Below are 19,072 nucleotides of genomic sequence, written 5' to 3' on the forward strand. Positions count from 1 at the left end.
TTAATCCCCCTTCAATTATCATAAATATTATCTTGAAAATATATTATAGAATTACATGAATCAATAAGTATGAATAAATTAAAAGACAAGAGAAAAACCCTAAGAGCGTCTCTCTAGCCGCTCCCCAAACCCTTACCCTAAGGTCGGCGCCCCGCGCTTCATCTATTCCCCAACTGTATCATGTCCTCCATTGATGCGGTTACGGCTAGCTTCGCCACCTCCCTCGCTCTTGCTAGTACGGATGTGGTTGATATCTCGCACTTGACCGGTGCCGAATATCGACGTCCCTCTCAGGCTTATCTCTTGGCAAATCCCTTGACCAAGAAGCAGTTTGGATCTCCAGATTTGCAGCGTCACTTCAGACGTATATGGGTTCTTGATGGAGGTTTTCGGGTCCATGACAGAACCCAGAATCGTTTTGTCTTCACATTTGACATGAAGAAAGATCGTAATAAGGTACTTCGAGGAGGTCCTTGGTACTTCAACCGGGCTCCAGTTCTCCTGCAGGAGTATGATGGTATGGAGGACCCTCTAACCATCCCCATGAAAACACTGTTTTTCTGGGTTAGCATCTCTGGCATCCCTCCTGCGTTGGAAGAAAGAGGTATTATTATGAATGTGGCATCGCTGGCAGGAAAGTTTCTGGAGTTTGATCAAAAGCTTTTCAACAACACGGGTAAAATCAGGGTTCATGTAGCCCATGATATCTCCCTCCCGTTTCATTCACAAAAAACCCTAAAGATCATTGCTGGAGTGATCAAAGAGATCACGTATGTTTTTGAGAATTTGATTGGAAAATGCAAAGACTGTAATCTGATTGTTCATGAGCAGGGTTCCTGCCCTAATTCTGCAGCCCAGGGACTGGAGGAACAGGTCAAAGTCGAAGAGCCAACCCGGCTCGCTCTTGCCTATCTTTTCCCGGGTTTTACTGATCTGCGTTTTCAAGATGGAGCATTCCGCTTTCATGGCGTGCAAGCACCTATTCTGCCTCCCATTGCACGCAATCTCTTTGGCACTCCTACTCCTCACAGGCAGCGTAAACCTATCGTGATTCAACATGAGGATCTCAAGCAGGCTGATAGTACCTTGGCTTTGGTCCTAATTACTGCTGAACAACAAACAGGCAAACGGAGTCGCCCTACTACCTCTTACACTTCTCCAAAGAAACTAAAATGGTTGTTCCAGGAAGGTAAGCCTGCTACTAGTCCATCCATGCTCCAAAAGAGGCTGAAAGTACCTGAATTCCACACCAAATTCTCTGCAACATCTCTCGGCTTGATCGAGGCGCCGGAGGGAGTTCTGATTCCTAAGGAAAGCCTAATCCTAAAGGAAGACTTAATGCCGATCAAAAAGAAGAAAGGAAGGCCGTTGGGATCAAAGAACAAGAATCCTCCCAAGAATAAAAAAGTCTCTACTGAAGACGTGCTAAGTGTGTTATGCCCTAGCAAACCTCCAAGCCCTAGTGCTAAGGGCAAGGAGAAAATTTAGTTTATTTATGTTCTTTTGAATGTTGCCTATTTACGTGTCTTTGTAACATAGTTTATAGGTTTTCTTGAATAAGTGAGCATGGGTACCGTCAAATGATCGGACCTATTCTATGTATCGCTGTGGTTTGCGCCACAAACTCTTTATCTACCCTTCGATGGTAGAGGGAGGATATGTAATGGTCCTTTCTGGCCTTAGTATTAATATATCGACATGATATTTCTTCAAAAAAAAAAAAAGTATGAATAAATTATTCATAAGTAATATCCATAAGTATGAATAAATTATTCTTTGATAAAAAAAAAAAGAATTACATGAATCCTTCTTGTTCAATTGGTTGACTACTTGACTATTCTATAACAAAAAAAAAAAATTTCTATATGAAAAAAATAATAGTAAAAAGATCTCAAAGAAATTGAAGTGTACATTCAAGAAATACTAAATTTGTTGTTCGATCTTTCTTTCTTATTTTTCGTCTGCATTTTTGTTCCTCTTATATATTTCATGAAATAAATCATGTTGTGGATGCTTTGGCTATCTTAGGACATGCATGAGATTTTAAATGATTGCATTTGGTGTGGGATGTTGCCTACTAAGGGTGCGTTTGTTGTGGGAGGGCTTTTTAACTCCCCCGCTTATAAGCAATAGCAAGAGTAGTGTTTGGTAAGGCCGCTTCACTCCTACTTCTTTTAGAAGCCATGGCTTTTTAGGTGGAAAAGCAAAAGTCAGGGCACCCTTCCTTTTGAAAGTAGAAGCGGCAGTGCCTACTGTAGCGCAGTCTGCTGTAGAATAATGATGCTTTAATAATACCAGCGATTGCCCTCGCTTCCTTAAAGAAATTACACACGACCTTCCTCGGTCCTGGTCCTCGCGATCACAACCCTCTTCAAATCCAATTGCAGAGGCAACCCAATTTCTAGTCGGCTGTATAGCTCGCTTCCTCAAACTCACAAACTCATAGCCATTTAATTTGAATTTACCAAACACTTTGCCACTACTTTTAGCAATCACAACACTTATAAAAAATCAGTTTACCAAACACTTAGCTATTTTGCTTTTTAGCCACTTATACTAAACCTGAATTGCATTCAACTTGCACAATATTGCAACTACATATTGTTGCTTAAGTTAAGCCATCACGAATAACAGTAGTTTCAGTTATTAGAATGTCAATGTTGCAATGGTTGGAGCTCCAACTAGAAGAGGAAACCTTGATCATCTATGATAACAAAAATTAATAAAGGTGGGTTAGGAATTGTTAATGACCGAACCATCAAAATTGATCTTAATGGTTATGAAATGACGTGATGAAATGAGGTGCTCTAACATAGTTAACAATCAAAATTGATCTTGATTGTTAACTATGTTAGAGCACATGCAGCCATGTACCAATTGGGTGACCAATTGGAGAGGAATGTGAAATGAGGTGATGCAGCGGGAGTGGATTACTCGGGCAATTGGAGGGCCCTAGCTGCCCAAGCAATTGGATGACTGATTCTCAGCAAGCAAATCGCCCGACCATTGGTGGTGGGCTCCACACTCACATGGCCTGCTGCCAACGGCTCTATCTTTTTTTTTTTTTAACTGATTCTCTTCTACAACGGTCAATTAATTGTAGCTGTTGGATCATTCGATCCAATGGCTGCAATTAATTGGCAACGGTAACTTATTTTTTCACCCTTAAAAATAATCTGGAAGGTAAAAAAAAAAATCATAATTGTTTTTTTTTTTTTAATTCTATAAATACCTACTCCCTCACCTTAATTTCTCACACCAAGTTAGGATAAGTACACGTGTCACGTATATATAGGTTGAAAATCTTATCACATATCCTAAATATATTTTCAGAAGATAACGATATCTGTAGTTGACACGTGTCCAATGCTGATTGGGCGATTATCTTATAAGAAATTATATATATTTTTTGCAAGATAAATGTATCTAAAGTCGACACATGGCAAATGAAGATTGGTTGGTAATCTTATCAATTGTCATAGATAATTTTTTTTTTTTTTTTTTTTTTTTATGATAATGATATCTATGTTATTTTTTTTTCAATCCTTTTTTATCTGGAACAATATTTATACTTGATATACAATTTTATTTGTTTTTAAAATTTATTCATTAATTTTTTATTACATAAACATTGGATGATTAATTTAATTGTTAATTATTTAGTTAATTAAATTATTAGTTTAATGAATTATTCAAATTTGAAGTGTGAATAGTGGATTGGCAGGCAAATTGCCTTTCACAGGTGCATTGTGTAAGCTGGAGGCAATTACTAATTTGAGATGAATAGTGGATTGGTAGTACCAATTTGATTGGCAAATCAGCAATTGCCCTTGGTTCATGGGTGCATTTGCTCTTAGCACCACAACATAGTAAATAGGCGAAGTAACAAAGACTCCTTGATGCTTACTAAAACTAACAAGCATAGATCCCAAAACAAATAAGAAATTATTAGAAATAAAAAATAACTAAATAATGACCCAACATGCCCAAAGGAGCTAACGGGCCCTCATAGTATCTAGGCCCAATAGACCAAGCCTGCATGTGGGCCGTTTCCCAATCCCCTGGCCCAATTATGCAGATGCGCCGCTCCTCCTTCAAACAGGCATCAGGACCAGTGGCGGAGCACAAACCATTCAACCGGTCTTCGATCTACTCCAACCAGCCACCAGATCCGGCTCGCCTACCCTTGACCTATACCAGAGGCCTTTTCGACCTGGCAAAGAAACCGCCGTAATCCAATCCCAGCCCGCCACCGTGACCCTGCTCCATCCTTCAACCAAGAGAGAGAGGGAGATGCACCCTGTTCGACCCAGCCACCGAGTTTAAGATACGCTCATGAAGCAAAATACCTGTCCGGCAGCACCGATCGAGCGCCAGCAAGACCATAGGCCATTGCAGACGCCGAGGCGAAGCTGGATAGGCCAAGACGACTTCTCTGTGCTTCGAGACTTCTCTGCTAGGGTTTTTTTTTATCTAATCGTAAACATATTCCATTAAAATACGATGTGATGAGTATGACTTCACTTGAAACAAAAAAATGGAGGAATGAGTAAAAACGTCTAAGATTTGTAAATTATTTACTTTATTTAATTGTTTGATACACTTTACGGATTTACTTAAAATGAGTATGAAAATAAAGAAAAGATGTTAATTTGTGACTTCTACATAAATAATAAGAATCACTTTCGTTTTTTTTTTTTTTGAATAATGGTAATTCCATTGATAATAGCGCATGCCAAGAAGGCCATTACATACTCACCCGCTGACACATAACAATGGCCAGAGCAAGGTTTCGTGGAGGAGCCACAGTAGTACATAGAATAGACCAACTATATTTGAACTTATCGCTCACTTTAAAAGCGAGCCTATAAGCTATAGAAAAACATAGTGAATAGACAAGCCAAACACACTCGTTAGGTTCCTAATATAAGAAACTTATTGTAATTAGACAAAAGCTAAAAACATAGGTTTGGGCCAAGAGCCTAAACCCTAGCCCAAAATTAGAAGCTATTCGACAAGGGTAGAAACCCCAGCCCAAAAACTCAAAGCCCACCAAAGCAAAGTCCACCGAAGGCCCATTTAGCCAGATTCGGTCTAGTCCACCCACTTCCACATCCCAGTCGTACGAACCAGCCCGACCATGCTCAGTCCGCCTCACGCCGCCATGACCTGCGCCCGCCTCAATCTGCTCCGCCACGACCTGCGCCGCCTCAACCCACGCCGCCTCAAACTGCACAAACCACACCACCTCAACCCACGCCACCACGGAGAAAAAACCAAACCCCAATCCAGGAACTCATCTCCCACCACCACCGAGTTTAGACCGATGACGCCGTCATCAGGGTTCAATCGCCGGACCTGTTAGCACGACAACCGCCTCTCACCATCCCAGCCAGAACCACCAAGCAGCCTCGAGCAAAACTCCATCTGATGGAACAAGAGCAATAGCCATGATTACCCGTCCGGCAGCAGACCCCACGACGACGGCGAGGCCAGAGGCCAGCCCATTCGTCCGAGCGCCGCCGGGCGAGAATGATTGCTCAGATCGGAACGCTGCTGGGCTTTAGGGTTCTCTCGTGGAGAGAGAGAATAGGGTCAGTTCGCCCCAAGAGGTATTTCTATAAGAATCACTTTCCTTGGGAGAATGAATAGTTGATGTAAGCGATTGACTAAAAACTAAAAGGTTTAGAACAAACGAAAAGTTATAATCATGAATATAAGTAGTGAGTAAAATCTCCGAAAAGAAACTAATGATAGCTTTTAATGTGCCTATTTTATTCCAATGTTAGAAGTTTACACATTTAAGTATTTATAGGAACCAGATCAAAAGAAAGAATTTTGGTCTCAATATTGTCGTTGATTATTCAATAATTGGGTGAATATATTTCAGATTACATCCTTGTCCACCATGAGTGAACTGTTCCCTGAAATAAGTTCCACAAAGCATTGTGACCCGTCCAATTATTTTTGTTGGGGAAAAAAGCATAGGTTTAAATTGAAGGAACAAGGACCACCAAGACAAAGCAACATGTTACAAGGAGCTGTTATTTTTGTTTTGAATCCAATCATATTAGGCTCATACTTTGATAAGTTCTCCACGACAAGGACCTTTCATATAATTCATGGGAAAGCAAGAAAATAAAACCCACATTTGTTTCTGTTTTTGTGGATAAATATTCCTTTGGCACATGAAGCATTGAACGATATTGATAATGTCCAACTCGCACCATCCAAATCCCTTCAATTTTAGGTACTATTTATACCCCAAATGCCACAAGGATTTTGGGTCCCAAAAGTTGGACTTTGAGCTGGAATTGGTGAAACGAATTTGGGGTCGTTGGCCCTATTATTATTAGGAGTGAGCTGTATAAGCACATGCTTTGCCTACATGGCTACATATATGTGTTTCTGTGTGTGTTTTTATATGCTGAATTATTGGGTGAAATAGTCCGGTTAAGTTGTGTGCCAGAGAGGGAACAAACGAGTGAATCTCTTAGACCCTAAACTCTGGGTCAATTGATCCTACCCAGAAAATGATATCAAAAGTGTTGAGGTTGTGTAGTTCGATACAAACTAAGATGTGGAAAACATAGAGTCTAGCTTACATAAAAAAAGAAGATGAAGCAACATAAGAAATATATATAATTGAATTATTCCTAATAATCGTTCTGAGATAAAACTTCATACATATTAACATCAAAGTAATTAAGTGAGGATATTATGTTTAGGAAGGGACCACGAGACTTCCATTGCCGTAACAAGAATAGCTCTAGAAATTTGAGAATATTACTAATATTGTGGCACTACTTTAAAAGATAAGAAAAAAGACTGCAAATAAGCCATTGTCATAGTCGAGAGTCTTCTAATTGCATGTTTGGAACATTTTTTTTTATGCGTGCATGTTTGGAACCTTGGTAGCAAATGCTTTTACATCATCAAGAACAGACCCCTACATGCTTGGATCATTCGAACCATCATGCAAAGTATTATTCACCGATATAGCATCTCCTTCAGTATCAACTGGGGTAAATCCCACATCTAATTAAGGCAAAATTCAATCTTGCGTAAGAGCAAGGGCAAGGGATTCTACTGTTCTTGGCTGCAAAAATGCACTCATTAAGTTTCCATTACTATCTCAAACCACCACTTCCGAACCACTTGTACCTTGATGTACATCAATTGCCCCATAAATTTCAAGTTTCAATCAATTTGGAAGGGGATCTTGTCATTGCTACACTTCATGTGATTTAGGAGCTGCGATTTCAATTGATATTCCCTGAATCCATTTAGCTTCATAATCTGCATTCCAGCAGCCTAAGGGTGTGATCAGATTGTGTGGCACTACATTTAGCTTAGTCGGCAAAAGTTGGGACTATAATGAATAACGCAAATTGGAACTAAATGCTTATATTCTGGGTATTACTTACGACGACGTGTTATTACAAGCCTGTCTTTCTTTGTTTCTTAATTTTCGTTACAGTCAAGAGTGGTGTGAGCCCCAATATGTAGATGCTGGCAATAAGTAGCAACTTAAGCTAAACCAGCCCAGACCCGTTTAGGGTTTTGGTCTGGATTTGAGAAGATAAACCACGTATTGCATGGAAAATGTTTCTGGTTCAATATTTTCACTAGTCAAGATTTTAATACATCCTCAAACCAAATAGTCTCTCAACCCTAGGAGAGTTTTTCCTCTCAACCCTAGCTCTCCACGGTATCCTTGCCTCCTCCTAGCCCGGCCTAGAGTCAGTTTTCCTCCTTCTACCTTGCATCCATGGCCTCTATTGACGCCGTTACGGTCAGTTTTGCAGCCTCCCTTGCCCTCGCTGAAGGGGGAAGAGCCCCGGACCTGGGGAAGATCAGTGGAGGCCCTGTGCACCGATCTTCTCAATCATTCTTGCTTGGCAAGCCTTTGACTCGTACGACGGTGGATTCCAAGGCCTTCAAGGCTCACTTCCATCGTACATGGTTGGTGGATCGCGAGTTTAGGGTTCAGGATAAACCTGGAGATATCTTCCTGTTCTTTTGACTCGATGCGTGACCGCAACAAGATACTCCGAGGTGGGGTTTGGTGCTTTGATCGAGCCCCAGTTTGCTTTGTAGAATATGATGGTGTCAAGCCTCTCCAGGAGATCCAGTTCCAACATATCCATATTTGGGTTAGGGTTTCGGGAATTCCCCCTTTGTATGAAGAACCAGAAAACTTTACTCTTGTTGGTAATCTCTTAGGCGGCTTTGTGGATTTTGATAAGAAGGAATTTAAGAAAGGAGTCATCTGGATCTTGATCTCCCATGACATCTCCAAGCCAGTCCTGCTGGAGCGACAGGTTTTTTTGGATAAGGGCGTGGAACCGACGCTACACTTCCAGTTTGAGCATCTCAAAGGCAGGTGCTCACAGTGTGGGCTCTTCACACACTCTGGGATCTCTTGTGAGATGCCGAATGCTGCTGTCACAACGCCTAGGGCTTCACACTTTCCGGGATCATCATCTTCGGGTGGTTCCTTTTCTTTTACAGCCCAGAACAAGAGGGATTTCTTCACTGCGCCCTCCACTATCCCTAAGAAAAAGAAGCCCACGATCAGAAGACTAGACCGCTCTATTCCTATCTCCCCCACGCAGGCTGAATCACTGCTAGTTTCAGACTCAGTTGATGGAGTTTCTGGTGTTTCAGCGTTGGCGCATGAACTGGAACAGAATCAAGTTTTAGATGGGAATGAGCATACTGGTGCTGGTTTGGGACAAGCTGCTGGCGGGGATGTTGACCGTGTGCAGGTGGTCCAAGAGGATATCTTGGGGTCTAAGAAAAGGGAGCGCGCTGATGCCTGCAATCCCTCCCCGAAAAAGCTTAAGACCATACTCGGCGGCAAATTTCCAACGTTGCAGGCTGATGCTCTGGGATTGAGGGATATGGACAATGATGTTCCGCTGGTTACTCTGAAGAAGAAGTTGGGTCGTCCCTTGGGCAGTAGGAACAAGCAACACCGGTCTGGCAAGCTGCAGGGTGTGGCTGCTCTGAGGCTCACCTATCCTACTACAGGTGGTTCGACCTCTAGCCCTCGAGCAAAGGGCAAAGGGAAACTTTAGTTTCCCTGTTTTATCTTTGCCTAGCACTTGGCACTGAGTTTTCACTACCTATTTCTTTGTTTTCTCTAGTTGTACACCAATTGAGGTCTCTAGGCAGCTAGGTTTACTTTATTGAGAGGTTTGCAGTGAGGATTTGGTGTCTTGTCTGTAGGCTCAATACGTGAGCGAATATGCTATCCAGTGAGGGTCACCTATCTTTTGCTTGACAGCTTGTGCCATATAATTCCTAGGTATGAGAAGGCATCTGATGTACGTGGCCTTCTGGCCGTTTAGTAATGAAATTTTTCCCTTTTCAAAAAAAAAAAATACATCCTCAAAACCAAGAAATTCAGGCCCCGAAGATAGAAATGTAGTTTGAAATTTCCTCCAAGTCCTAACAAGTGACAATAGTCATTTATTCTCAACAGAGAACCCGGGTACATTTGATAACCTAACTACTATCAAATAAATAAAAAAATGGTAAGAGGCAAGGTTCGAACCTTGAACCTCTAACACACAACCTCTGATCTCAACCACTAGAGCAGCTCTTGCTCTTACTATTGTAAGCACAATTTTTTTTATTTATTGTAGTTCCTACTATCAAATTAAAACAAAACGTAAGCATTCATTGTTTCTCATCTTTTGAGAAACCATCGTTTTCTATGTCAGGAACTCTGGCAGATTGCGAATTCTCCTTCTCTTTCTTCTTCTTCTCTCTTCCCTTTCTTCATCTTCTCTCTTCGTCTTCTTTCTTCTAGGACTTGGTAGACTTCATTTCTTCCTTCGTCTTCCTCCTCTCCCTCTACTTCGACTGCTTGTTTTGGATTTAAAACCCCAAAATCCCCAATTCTGAAAATCCAAGAAGTAAAAATCTTGAGTTGTTCCTCCATAGAACACCAATCAGGCTTGCATCTTCATCTTCCGATTCCAGATCAGGCTATCCTCTAGCGTACCGATCTCCAACCGAAATTCCGGTATACCGATTCGTCGGCAACCGCTTCAAGCTGTTCGGTTTCGGTTGCAAATTTGAGAAACCGACCGCGATCAGTCGGTAGCCGGTTGTTGATAATCATGCTCAGTATTCAAACGAATCTAGCCCTAGGATTAAGTATCTCTTCGACTTGGATCCAACGATTCCACAGGTGTGGGTGCCCCATCTATTCCTAGTTTCCAATCTCTGTATAATAAACTCGATATTTTATTTCTATATTTTTTTTTTTTAGAAATAGATAAGTTAATTACTTATCCATGGCCAGAAGGCACGTACATCATAGGTTGTCTCATACCAACAAAATTAGAATGACACAAGTCGCCAAACATATGACAGGTGACCCTCATTGCAAACAAATACGCACAATTATTAAAGTGTCTAGCCAAAAGAAACAAAACTCCAAAACTATCTAAGTTCATGCCATGACAACCCTACTCGCCTAGAGACCTCAATTGGTGTACGACTAGAGAAGCCAACCTACATAGCACCAGACTTTACCTCAATTGCTAGACACAAAGAGTGGAAAACCTAGAGTTTTCCTTTGCCCTTTTCTTTAGGGCCAGCTTCTGGAACAGTAGTAGCAGATGGATAGGTGAGGCGTAGAGGAGTTATCCCCACCTTCTTTTGGGACCTAGGGCCTTTATTCTTACTTCCAAGCGGTCGACCCATCTTCTTCTTCAGTTTCACAAGAGCAACATCATCCTCAGCTTCAACCAAGCCAAGTGCATCAGCATGTAATGTGAGTATCTTGCCTCCAAGTACAGTCTTGAACTTCTTCGATGAAGGTACACTTGCTTCCTGACGAGCTCTCTTCTTATAGATCAAAGTTTGCTTCTCCACAGCTTGCTTGGGAGCAATAGGTAGGTCTTCAGATCCAGGTTCAGAAGAATCCTCGAATCCAACCCAGTGGTTTGATCCTGCAACACAGTCTCACAATTCATTCCTTCCAGCTCTGCCATGTCAGTCACGGTATCCTCCTTAGCAGCAGGATCAGAAGACGATCGTTCCAATCGCCTAATGACCGGCTTCTTCTTCTTCAGCAGAGTAGATGAAGGCAAAGGTAGGTCTCGGTTATTCTGAGCAGAGAAAGAGAAACCTCCGCTGGAGGTAGAAGGACCGCCACCAAACCTCAAAACCCTAGTAGTAGAAACCACAGCATTAGGTTCCTCACATTTCTCACTAGAGTGTGTAAGCAGTCCACATTGAGGGCAACGACCCTTGAGATGTTCAAACTAGAATTGCAGTATAGGCTCAACACTTGGGGCCAGAAAAACTCGACGCTCCAAGAGAACAGGTTTAGAAATATCATGAAAAAAAAGGATGCGGATGATACCTTTACGAAATTCCTTCTTGTCATAGTCCAAGTAGCCTCCTAAAAGGTTCCCAATGAGTATGAGGTTGTCTGGTTCCTCATAGAGAGGAGGGATGCCAGAAACCCAAACCTAGATTCTGATATGTTTCATAGGGACGTCCGCGATGGCCAGAACGCCATAATATTCCTCCAGACAGACCGGAGCCCCATCATAACACCACACACCACCCTTAAGCACCTTGTTCCGATCCTGAACAGATCTAAAAGAAAATAGGAAGCGGTTATCTGCTCGTTCCTGAAGCCTAAATTCCTTGTCCACCATCCACGTCAGAAGGAAGTGAGATTTGAAAGCAAAGGGATCAACTGGTTTGCGAGTGAGCGGCTTTCCGAGAAGAAAAGATTGAGAAGACCTGCGAACAGGCCTGCCTCCAATCCTCCCCAGATCCGGAGCGTTTCCCTCGTCAGCAAGTGCCAGAGAGGCGGCAAAACTAGCAGTCATTGCGTCGATAGAAGCCATGGAAGATGGGAGAGCATTGGAGAGCGTTGAGAGACGACAAGATTGCCGCCTAGGGTACTAGAGTTTGTAGAGCGAGTCGCTAGGGTCGAGAGAGAATCTCGCTAGATTTTTTTTTCTTTTTTTTTTTTACCTACCGAGGCCCTTGCATTGAGGCCAGCAATTCTGTTTTTAATCCAGTATCATTGGTAGTATGGACTAAAAAGTGCTAAGGCGCCTTGGTAAGTGCTTAATCATTCTGATGACACTTTAGGTGGCATTTTTTATTTCTATTTTGTTGTTATATTAGTAAGACTGTATAGGACAAAACAAAAACTTCAATAGCTTTGGTGCCTCATTACATAACACCACTGATCGATGACGTTGTTCACGGGCATTTATCACGAGTATTCACTAATCACGAGACAGAGTTGACTCGAGTATTTTTCATTCCTTCATGGGATAAAGCCACTACTCTGTTGGTACGCCGACACTTTCTTACCAACGATGTTGGCACTTCGTCGGATTTTGAGTCTCCTTGGTCGGTATGACCATTTTCCTTGTCTCATGGTGTACCGGAGATCTAGTAGCTCTATTTGGAAGTGGTGTTCAGGCCTTTTGGTCTGACGGCCTATTAGTGGCCCTGATTGTAGTATTCATACCGCTTGTAACTTCTTCCTTATAAATGCAATTATTTGATATATATATATATATATATATATATATATATATATATATATATATATATATATATATAAAATTAACAGCTTTCAATTTAAGCTTATATAGCTCATGAGATCGCAGTTGCATATGAAGTTTGAAAGAAATGATTGTTCATTTGGTCTCCGATAAATTTTAGAACCAAGATATCAAAACTGCATTGACTTAACAAAAGAATGCCAATGCATTGTATACTCTAGATCCATACAACTACTATAAATGACATAACCCTCGTTACCAAATAACAAACCCTCATTAGATAGAACTTTACAAAGTATATGGGAGTGGAGGGGGAAACAATTGGGTTATCTTTTTTTTTTGACTTTGTCAAGGGGAACCCAAAGGCTTCCTAGGTCCAAGATAAACCCCTTCGGCGCATGTGAAATGCTCCAACTGTGCATTGCAGCACAGTGCCTGACCACTTTGACAGCTTCGGGGTTCGGAGTGGAGAGGGAAACAATTGGGTTCTCTTTGTGTTTGCCTGAGCTGCTTGATCAAACCCAAAAGTCCCGGCCGTGCCAAAATCAGCTAGCTAGTTTGATCTACATCATCTTCATGTACATGGTATTGCAGAGTAAATTTCTGGCTTTAAGATCACCATGTATGTCTCTAAGATGGGAGGATCACGAAGAAACATAATTCCTCAAGCAATCCCTCCGATAATCTTGTGACGACATGCCCAATCTGTCTTTGAAAGTCTACAATCTTCAAAACTAACTACACAGGCGGGTTCACTCCGACCCGCGCTCCTTGGCTTGGTTCTTGGGCCTTTGGGTCTCCCTTTGGCTACTGGGCCGTATCTGGTGGGCGGGCTTTTTACTCCTTTTATTTTCTAGTTTTTTGTAGGCCTTTTTTGGGCATTCTAGTGGTTTTTTCCTTATCTAGTTGTAGTACTGGGTCTTAGTCTTGTCGACTTAATTCTCAGTATATCTAGTTGTACACCAATTGAGGTCTCTAGGCGACTAGATGTACTGTGTTCCGGGTTAGGTTGGGAGGGCTGGATCCTTCTAGTTTTCTAGCGCCTCCGGCGTAGTACCAAAGGGGGATTCCGCTATGTCTATAATGTATTCAATGTCAAATGAGTGTCCTAGTTTCTATGTACCACTGTGGGTACTAACACATCTTCTTGTCTGTCTTATATGACAGCGGAAGGGTATGTAATGGTCATTCTGGCCTTTGATCAATATATTGGCTACTGCCTTCTTCTTCAAAAAACTAGTCGAGTCAAATTAGAATTAGTTTCAAGTACATATTGGAGTAATGATCTGATGTAACATGATAGTTGCTGGTCACAGTAGTCCAATACAGCTATGTTATCTATATTATTTTCTTTATTTATTTTCCTTTTCCTAGCTCTTTTTAGATTTTATCAATTACTTGTTGGTTTAGGGTTTGCAAATTAACTATGTAAACCTCTTATTTGGTTGTAGTAGTCGTTTTTTTTCCTGAATTTATTGATAGAACTTTCTCACAACTAGCTCTATCAACTCCGCCATTCTGTAGGAATCAACGAGGCATAGGCACTCTAAATCCTTGGCTATTCTCACCTTGAGAATCAACAAGGTTTAGATTTTATCTCGTTTTCTTTATTCATCATATTGGTTTTATTCTGGTGACATAATTGGAAGTTGGGGTTTGAGGTTGTGAGTTAATTCCCATCACGGGCTGCATCATGATCTCAATCTGGTAAGACTATAGTCTATAAGTAGTTCAAGGTACATACCTGATAGCAAACATCTTTCCTTTTTCTTCGAAGTACAAAAATCCCAATAGCGAAACCAGATTTTTTCTTTTTCTGTTTTTTAAGCATGGCTACCAATATATACCATCTCATTCTTAGATTTTTCTCCACCTTGCGCAGAACATCTTGATAGTCCCTTCACAACTATTTCGTCACCATTTAGGAGTATGCCCTTGGAACAAATTTTTCTCGCGTCGATTTCTAGAATGGTCATTTTCACACAGGTTTTACAATTAGAATGTTATAAACCTTCTTAGGTTCTTTAATTATGCAGTTTTGGAACTTTAAGTAAAGAATTATGCAATCACGGACCCTACAGTACTTTTTAATCTGAATGGTTTCAACTTCACTGGAGAATGCATGTGGACATATTTGAACATATGCTTATATTCCGAGTAAAACTTACAAATGGTCTTTAATTCTGGTTTGCAAATTAGTCAAACCTATAAATCTTCTGATTCCTCTCTAAACTTCTTATATATATCACTCTTGTAGAACTCCCTCGTCCTAATCACCAGAACCAGTGAAACAAGAGCACCAAAAAATGTGACAGCAGCTAAAATTGAGAAAGACAGCCTATAACACTGACTCCCAATACAAATCAGCTCCTTCACCGAAGACCTTGTCATCCCTTTCCTTGCCAAATCCTTCAACGCCTCTCGATCATAGAGCATCCCGGTGACCTTCACATTGAGAATGTAAGACCCGAGAGGACTCGCTAACTGTCCACAATTGAACAATGTGGAGTAGTACTTGAGCCCAAACAGCTCGGAAATGATGGCGAAAAGCAACGGTAGTTGGGCACCAAAAGAAAACCCAATGATCACTGATGCTACATAAACTGAACCAGGGGCCGGAAATGCAATGAGGAGGTGGCCGACACTTGATAGAAGAAGCACAAGAGTCATCATGAGTGGTCTGGGCATTTTCCACCTTACTAATAGGCTTTCCGAGACAAACCCGGAAAAGACTCTACCAAAGTAGTTCCATATGCTCACTAGTGATACAAAAGAGCTTATTGTCTTAGTTGGGTATCCGAGAGACTCACCGATTTGCCCCAAATTGTCTACGGCCGTCAAGCTTGACCCGAGACCACATAGCGTTGCAATGAAGAGAATGAGCATGTCTACGCTAAGGAGGGCTTGTAAAATTGTGTAGTCTTCTCCTCTTGGTGGCTTGTTGCATATCTCAGCAAAACAGGGCGTCTCTGTTTTCTCTGCTTTCTCTGTTTTTGGTTGCTCAGTTGCTTCTGGTTTCTGAACCGCTACCTCCGTCGGAGGATCGACTGGTTGTTTCTTGAAGTTCCAGAGGAGCAGCTCTTCTCTAATTGCAATTCCAAGAGGGAGAAAGAGAAACACACAAACCACAGCGACGCTTCCGGCATAGGCAGCTTGGGAGAAAGCAATCTGTTTCTGCATTATGGTCATAACCATGAGAAACAAAGCAAGAGCAATAGAGATGTAGAGGAAATGGTAAAAGACTCTGAGCTCATTTGGTTGCCTAACAACTTTCATTGGACGAATGGTGTACACAAACACTACAGAAAGAGCAGCAGGGAGCCAAGCAATGAGTAGAACCAACGATTTCGAATCGTTTCCATAAACTGCCAAGTAAATCTGATTAAACATGGCTCCACTAAGCCCAGTAAAACCCTTCAACAGACCAAGCATAACGCCTCTGCTTTCCGGGAAGTTCTTGACACAAGTGACAAGAGCTCCGGTATTTGCAAAGTTCTGAGAATTTGCTCCGATACAAATGTACATGCACATCTGCCAGACTTTGGGTTTGGCTATTTTACCGGTGACGGCAAGCCAGATCATGAAGTAGCCGGTGAAATTCATGGCGGAGCCGACTAGGAGAACGAACCAAGTTGGGGTTACTTCACCTATTAAGCCGGAGAGGACTCCGACGTTGGCGCCGAGGTCTTTGAAGAAGCCGAGCAAGTTGAGGGTGGATTGGTCGTAGCCGAGAGTGGACTTGATCTGCTTGGAGTAGACTCCGAACAGATAAGTGGCTCCGGCTCCGGCCATGATAAGAAAGGATGCAAACACTGTGAACCATCTTCCTTGAACCACTTGCACTGCAAACTGGAGCGACTCACTAGGTTTAGAGCTGCTCATTTTGGCCGTGGCTAGCCGGAAAGAGTTTGGTTTTCTGGAAGGGAGCTAAGAAAAGCAAAAGGTGAAGATGCGCTTTTGGATTGGTGTGGATATATAAACAAGTAGCCGAAAGGATTGACTCGAGTGTTTGAGCAGACTGAGCTAACATGCAGTGGTATATGAATACAGCTCAAGGCCAAAGGGTATGGTATATAAATAAGCCTAGAGGTCTTGTGAGGAACAAGTTTGGGGTTTTGTTTTTCGGTTCGAGCCTTTGTTTAACGGTCTTGGTTATCAGAACCCAATGGAAGTGTGATTTAAAAGATTATGAAGTGCTTCATTAGTGTGATCCTTTTGGCTGCTTAAGATCTCTAATGGTTGATTGTGGGATAGACTTGTACTCACTAGGAAATTGAGCAAGACCCTTTTGAGCTTTCACTTCATTATCCAAATATCATGGATCTCATGTCATTTGTGCAAAAAATGAAAAATTTGGTTTTGTTTTTCCCTTTGCTAATACGAAGTCGTTTGGTTGTATGTGGGCAACGATTACAACACTGAATGAGGAACTTGTGATATTGTCCGTTGATGCGCCTACTCTTGCAATGGTGACATTTTTCTATCACGAACCATTCCCTATTGCAGCCCAACCTGCTTGTTTTGCACAACTTTTTCATGCAACTTTTTTGCAAGGTTTCTGTTCTTCGTAGTAGTATTTTCTTAGTTCGGAGATTTATCTCACTAAATTTTATCTCGGCAAGATTTTAACGAGAACACATTTTATCGTTCTGAATCCTGACAACTGATTTGTTTTGCTAACCAGAGTCAACCATTTGATCGAGGGTTTGTCTTTAGTTACTTTGTGTTGAACTTTGTGGAGTTAGTTTTTCTCTCATGTTATTTTCAGACAAAAGATTTAGTTGTAGCAGGTTTTAACTTTTTTTCCTGACCGTCACCCCCTGTGACAAAGTACTTTTACCCTTGTTGTGATCATTTCCTTTGTATTCTTTAACTCTCACCTATCTCATCAATACACTTAATATATTTTTCTCAAAAAAGAAGAATAATAATAGGCTAATAAGATTCAATTAAATTGAGACATAATTATCCAAAATCTCACCAAGATAACATACAAAAGTGTAAAGTATAGATGAAAAGAAAAGAAAAGAAAGTTAAACTGAGAAAAACAAAAATGGATGGCATATCTCTATATGGTCTAAACCAAATCAGAGGAAATGTCAAAAATCTATATTAACGACCATATTCTAAATATACGAAAGACAAACTAACTGTTCACACATGTTCATTGGGTGTCGAAAGGACGTTTTTGCCCTTGCCTTTCACCCACAATCTCAGGTTGCCATTACTTTGTACACGTATTGATCAGTTTGTCCAAGCTTCCACGTGTAGTGAGATGGGGTTTGAATGGATATGGGTTTTGATGTTTTAGGGGTATATTATTTGTGCTGGAGTTCGCGTCTTCGTTTCTTTGCTACGCAGAAACAGGTAGATCTGGAACTGGTCTACAGTGTTAGAGTAATAGTCTTCTGTTTGAAATTGAATTCTCTCTACTGATTTTACTGGTTTTCTTACTAGATATTGATTTTCATATAGATACTTAAGCCCTCACTATTCATTGGATTAGAACAATTAGCTGTCCCGATTTCTCTCTGCTTTTCCTTTATCCCAATTCTACATATCATTCTGTTTTTTGTCTGTATCAGTTGATCTTCTGTGGTTTTTCACTATTAGTCCTAAGCTGTTACGATATGCAGTGAATGCCAGATGCGGCACGTCACCAGATGAATTAACTGAGGAAATTTAATGTATTTTTGTTATGTCCAACCATTTTTGTAACCAGTATCAAAAGAAACTTTGCTTAGTGTTAATTTTTTGAAAATCGTAAATAGCCAAACAACAACATCAAATAAATATTGTATTCAATTTATAGCTTCATTAAACTATCAATACTACCTTGCGATTATGTTCAATTTGTAATTATTGATTCTACTAAAGAATTCATGTAATTCAAAAGTTCTACCAACTAATTCATAACCTAAACAACTTCCACAAGTTCATGTCTATGATTATACATCAGTAATTCCCACAAGAAACTAAAAGAATCAAGTCATACTCCCGCAGCAACGCACGGGCAACTAATACTAGTTATCATGAATTGGAGGTTTTGCCATCTTTTTCACATTTTAATTAGAACAAAATGACAAGGTAGCCACTAATGAGAAAATTGATGATCGATATTCTAACCTATCAATAGGATACGCCCTGTATGTATTCAAAAATTTCCCATTTTTCAGTTGACTAACTCGATTGTTGATGACCATAAACAGAGAACCAGATACTGCAACATTTTCATTTAACTTGGGAAGGCTGCAATGCTTTTTAATCAACTTCTTTTGATCTCATATTGATTGAATTTGCAATATCAAAAACAAATTGTAAAAAATTTAACTTTGGTTTCCTCAAACATCTCACCACTACTTGATTCAACTTGTGTAAACTAATTATTAAGATTCATCAAGTATTATTTTAAACTGTTTTGAACCTATCTCGATCTTAAAGTAGCATAATCAATTCCGGCCTTTGTAACATTTGTGGACTTGAGATCATGGTTTTTAATTTGTAAGTCGCATTCA

General features: G+C 40.8%; 1 protein-coding gene across 1 annotated transcript; it reads right to left on the reverse strand.

Moving 5' to 3' along the window:
• Positions 1-14,698: 14,698 nt before the first annotated feature.
• LOC133733128 (protein NUCLEAR FUSION DEFECTIVE 4-like) lies at positions 14,699-16,579 on the reverse strand. The gene has a single exon (XM_062160731.1). It carries the CDS (start codon positions 16,437-16,439, stop codon positions 14,763-14,765), a length of 1,677 nt encoding a protein of 558 aa, XP_062016715.1. The 5' UTR covers positions 16,440-16,579; the 3' UTR covers positions 14,699-14,762.
• Between the last annotated feature and the right edge of the window lie 2,493 nt (positions 16,580-19,072).

This window comes from Rosa rugosa, chromosome 2 (assembly GCF_958449725.1).
Source record: "Rosa rugosa chromosome 2, drRosRugo1.1, whole genome shotgun sequence".
Lineage (NCBI taxonomy): Eukaryota > Viridiplantae > Streptophyta > Magnoliopsida > Rosales > Rosaceae > Rosa > Rosa rugosa.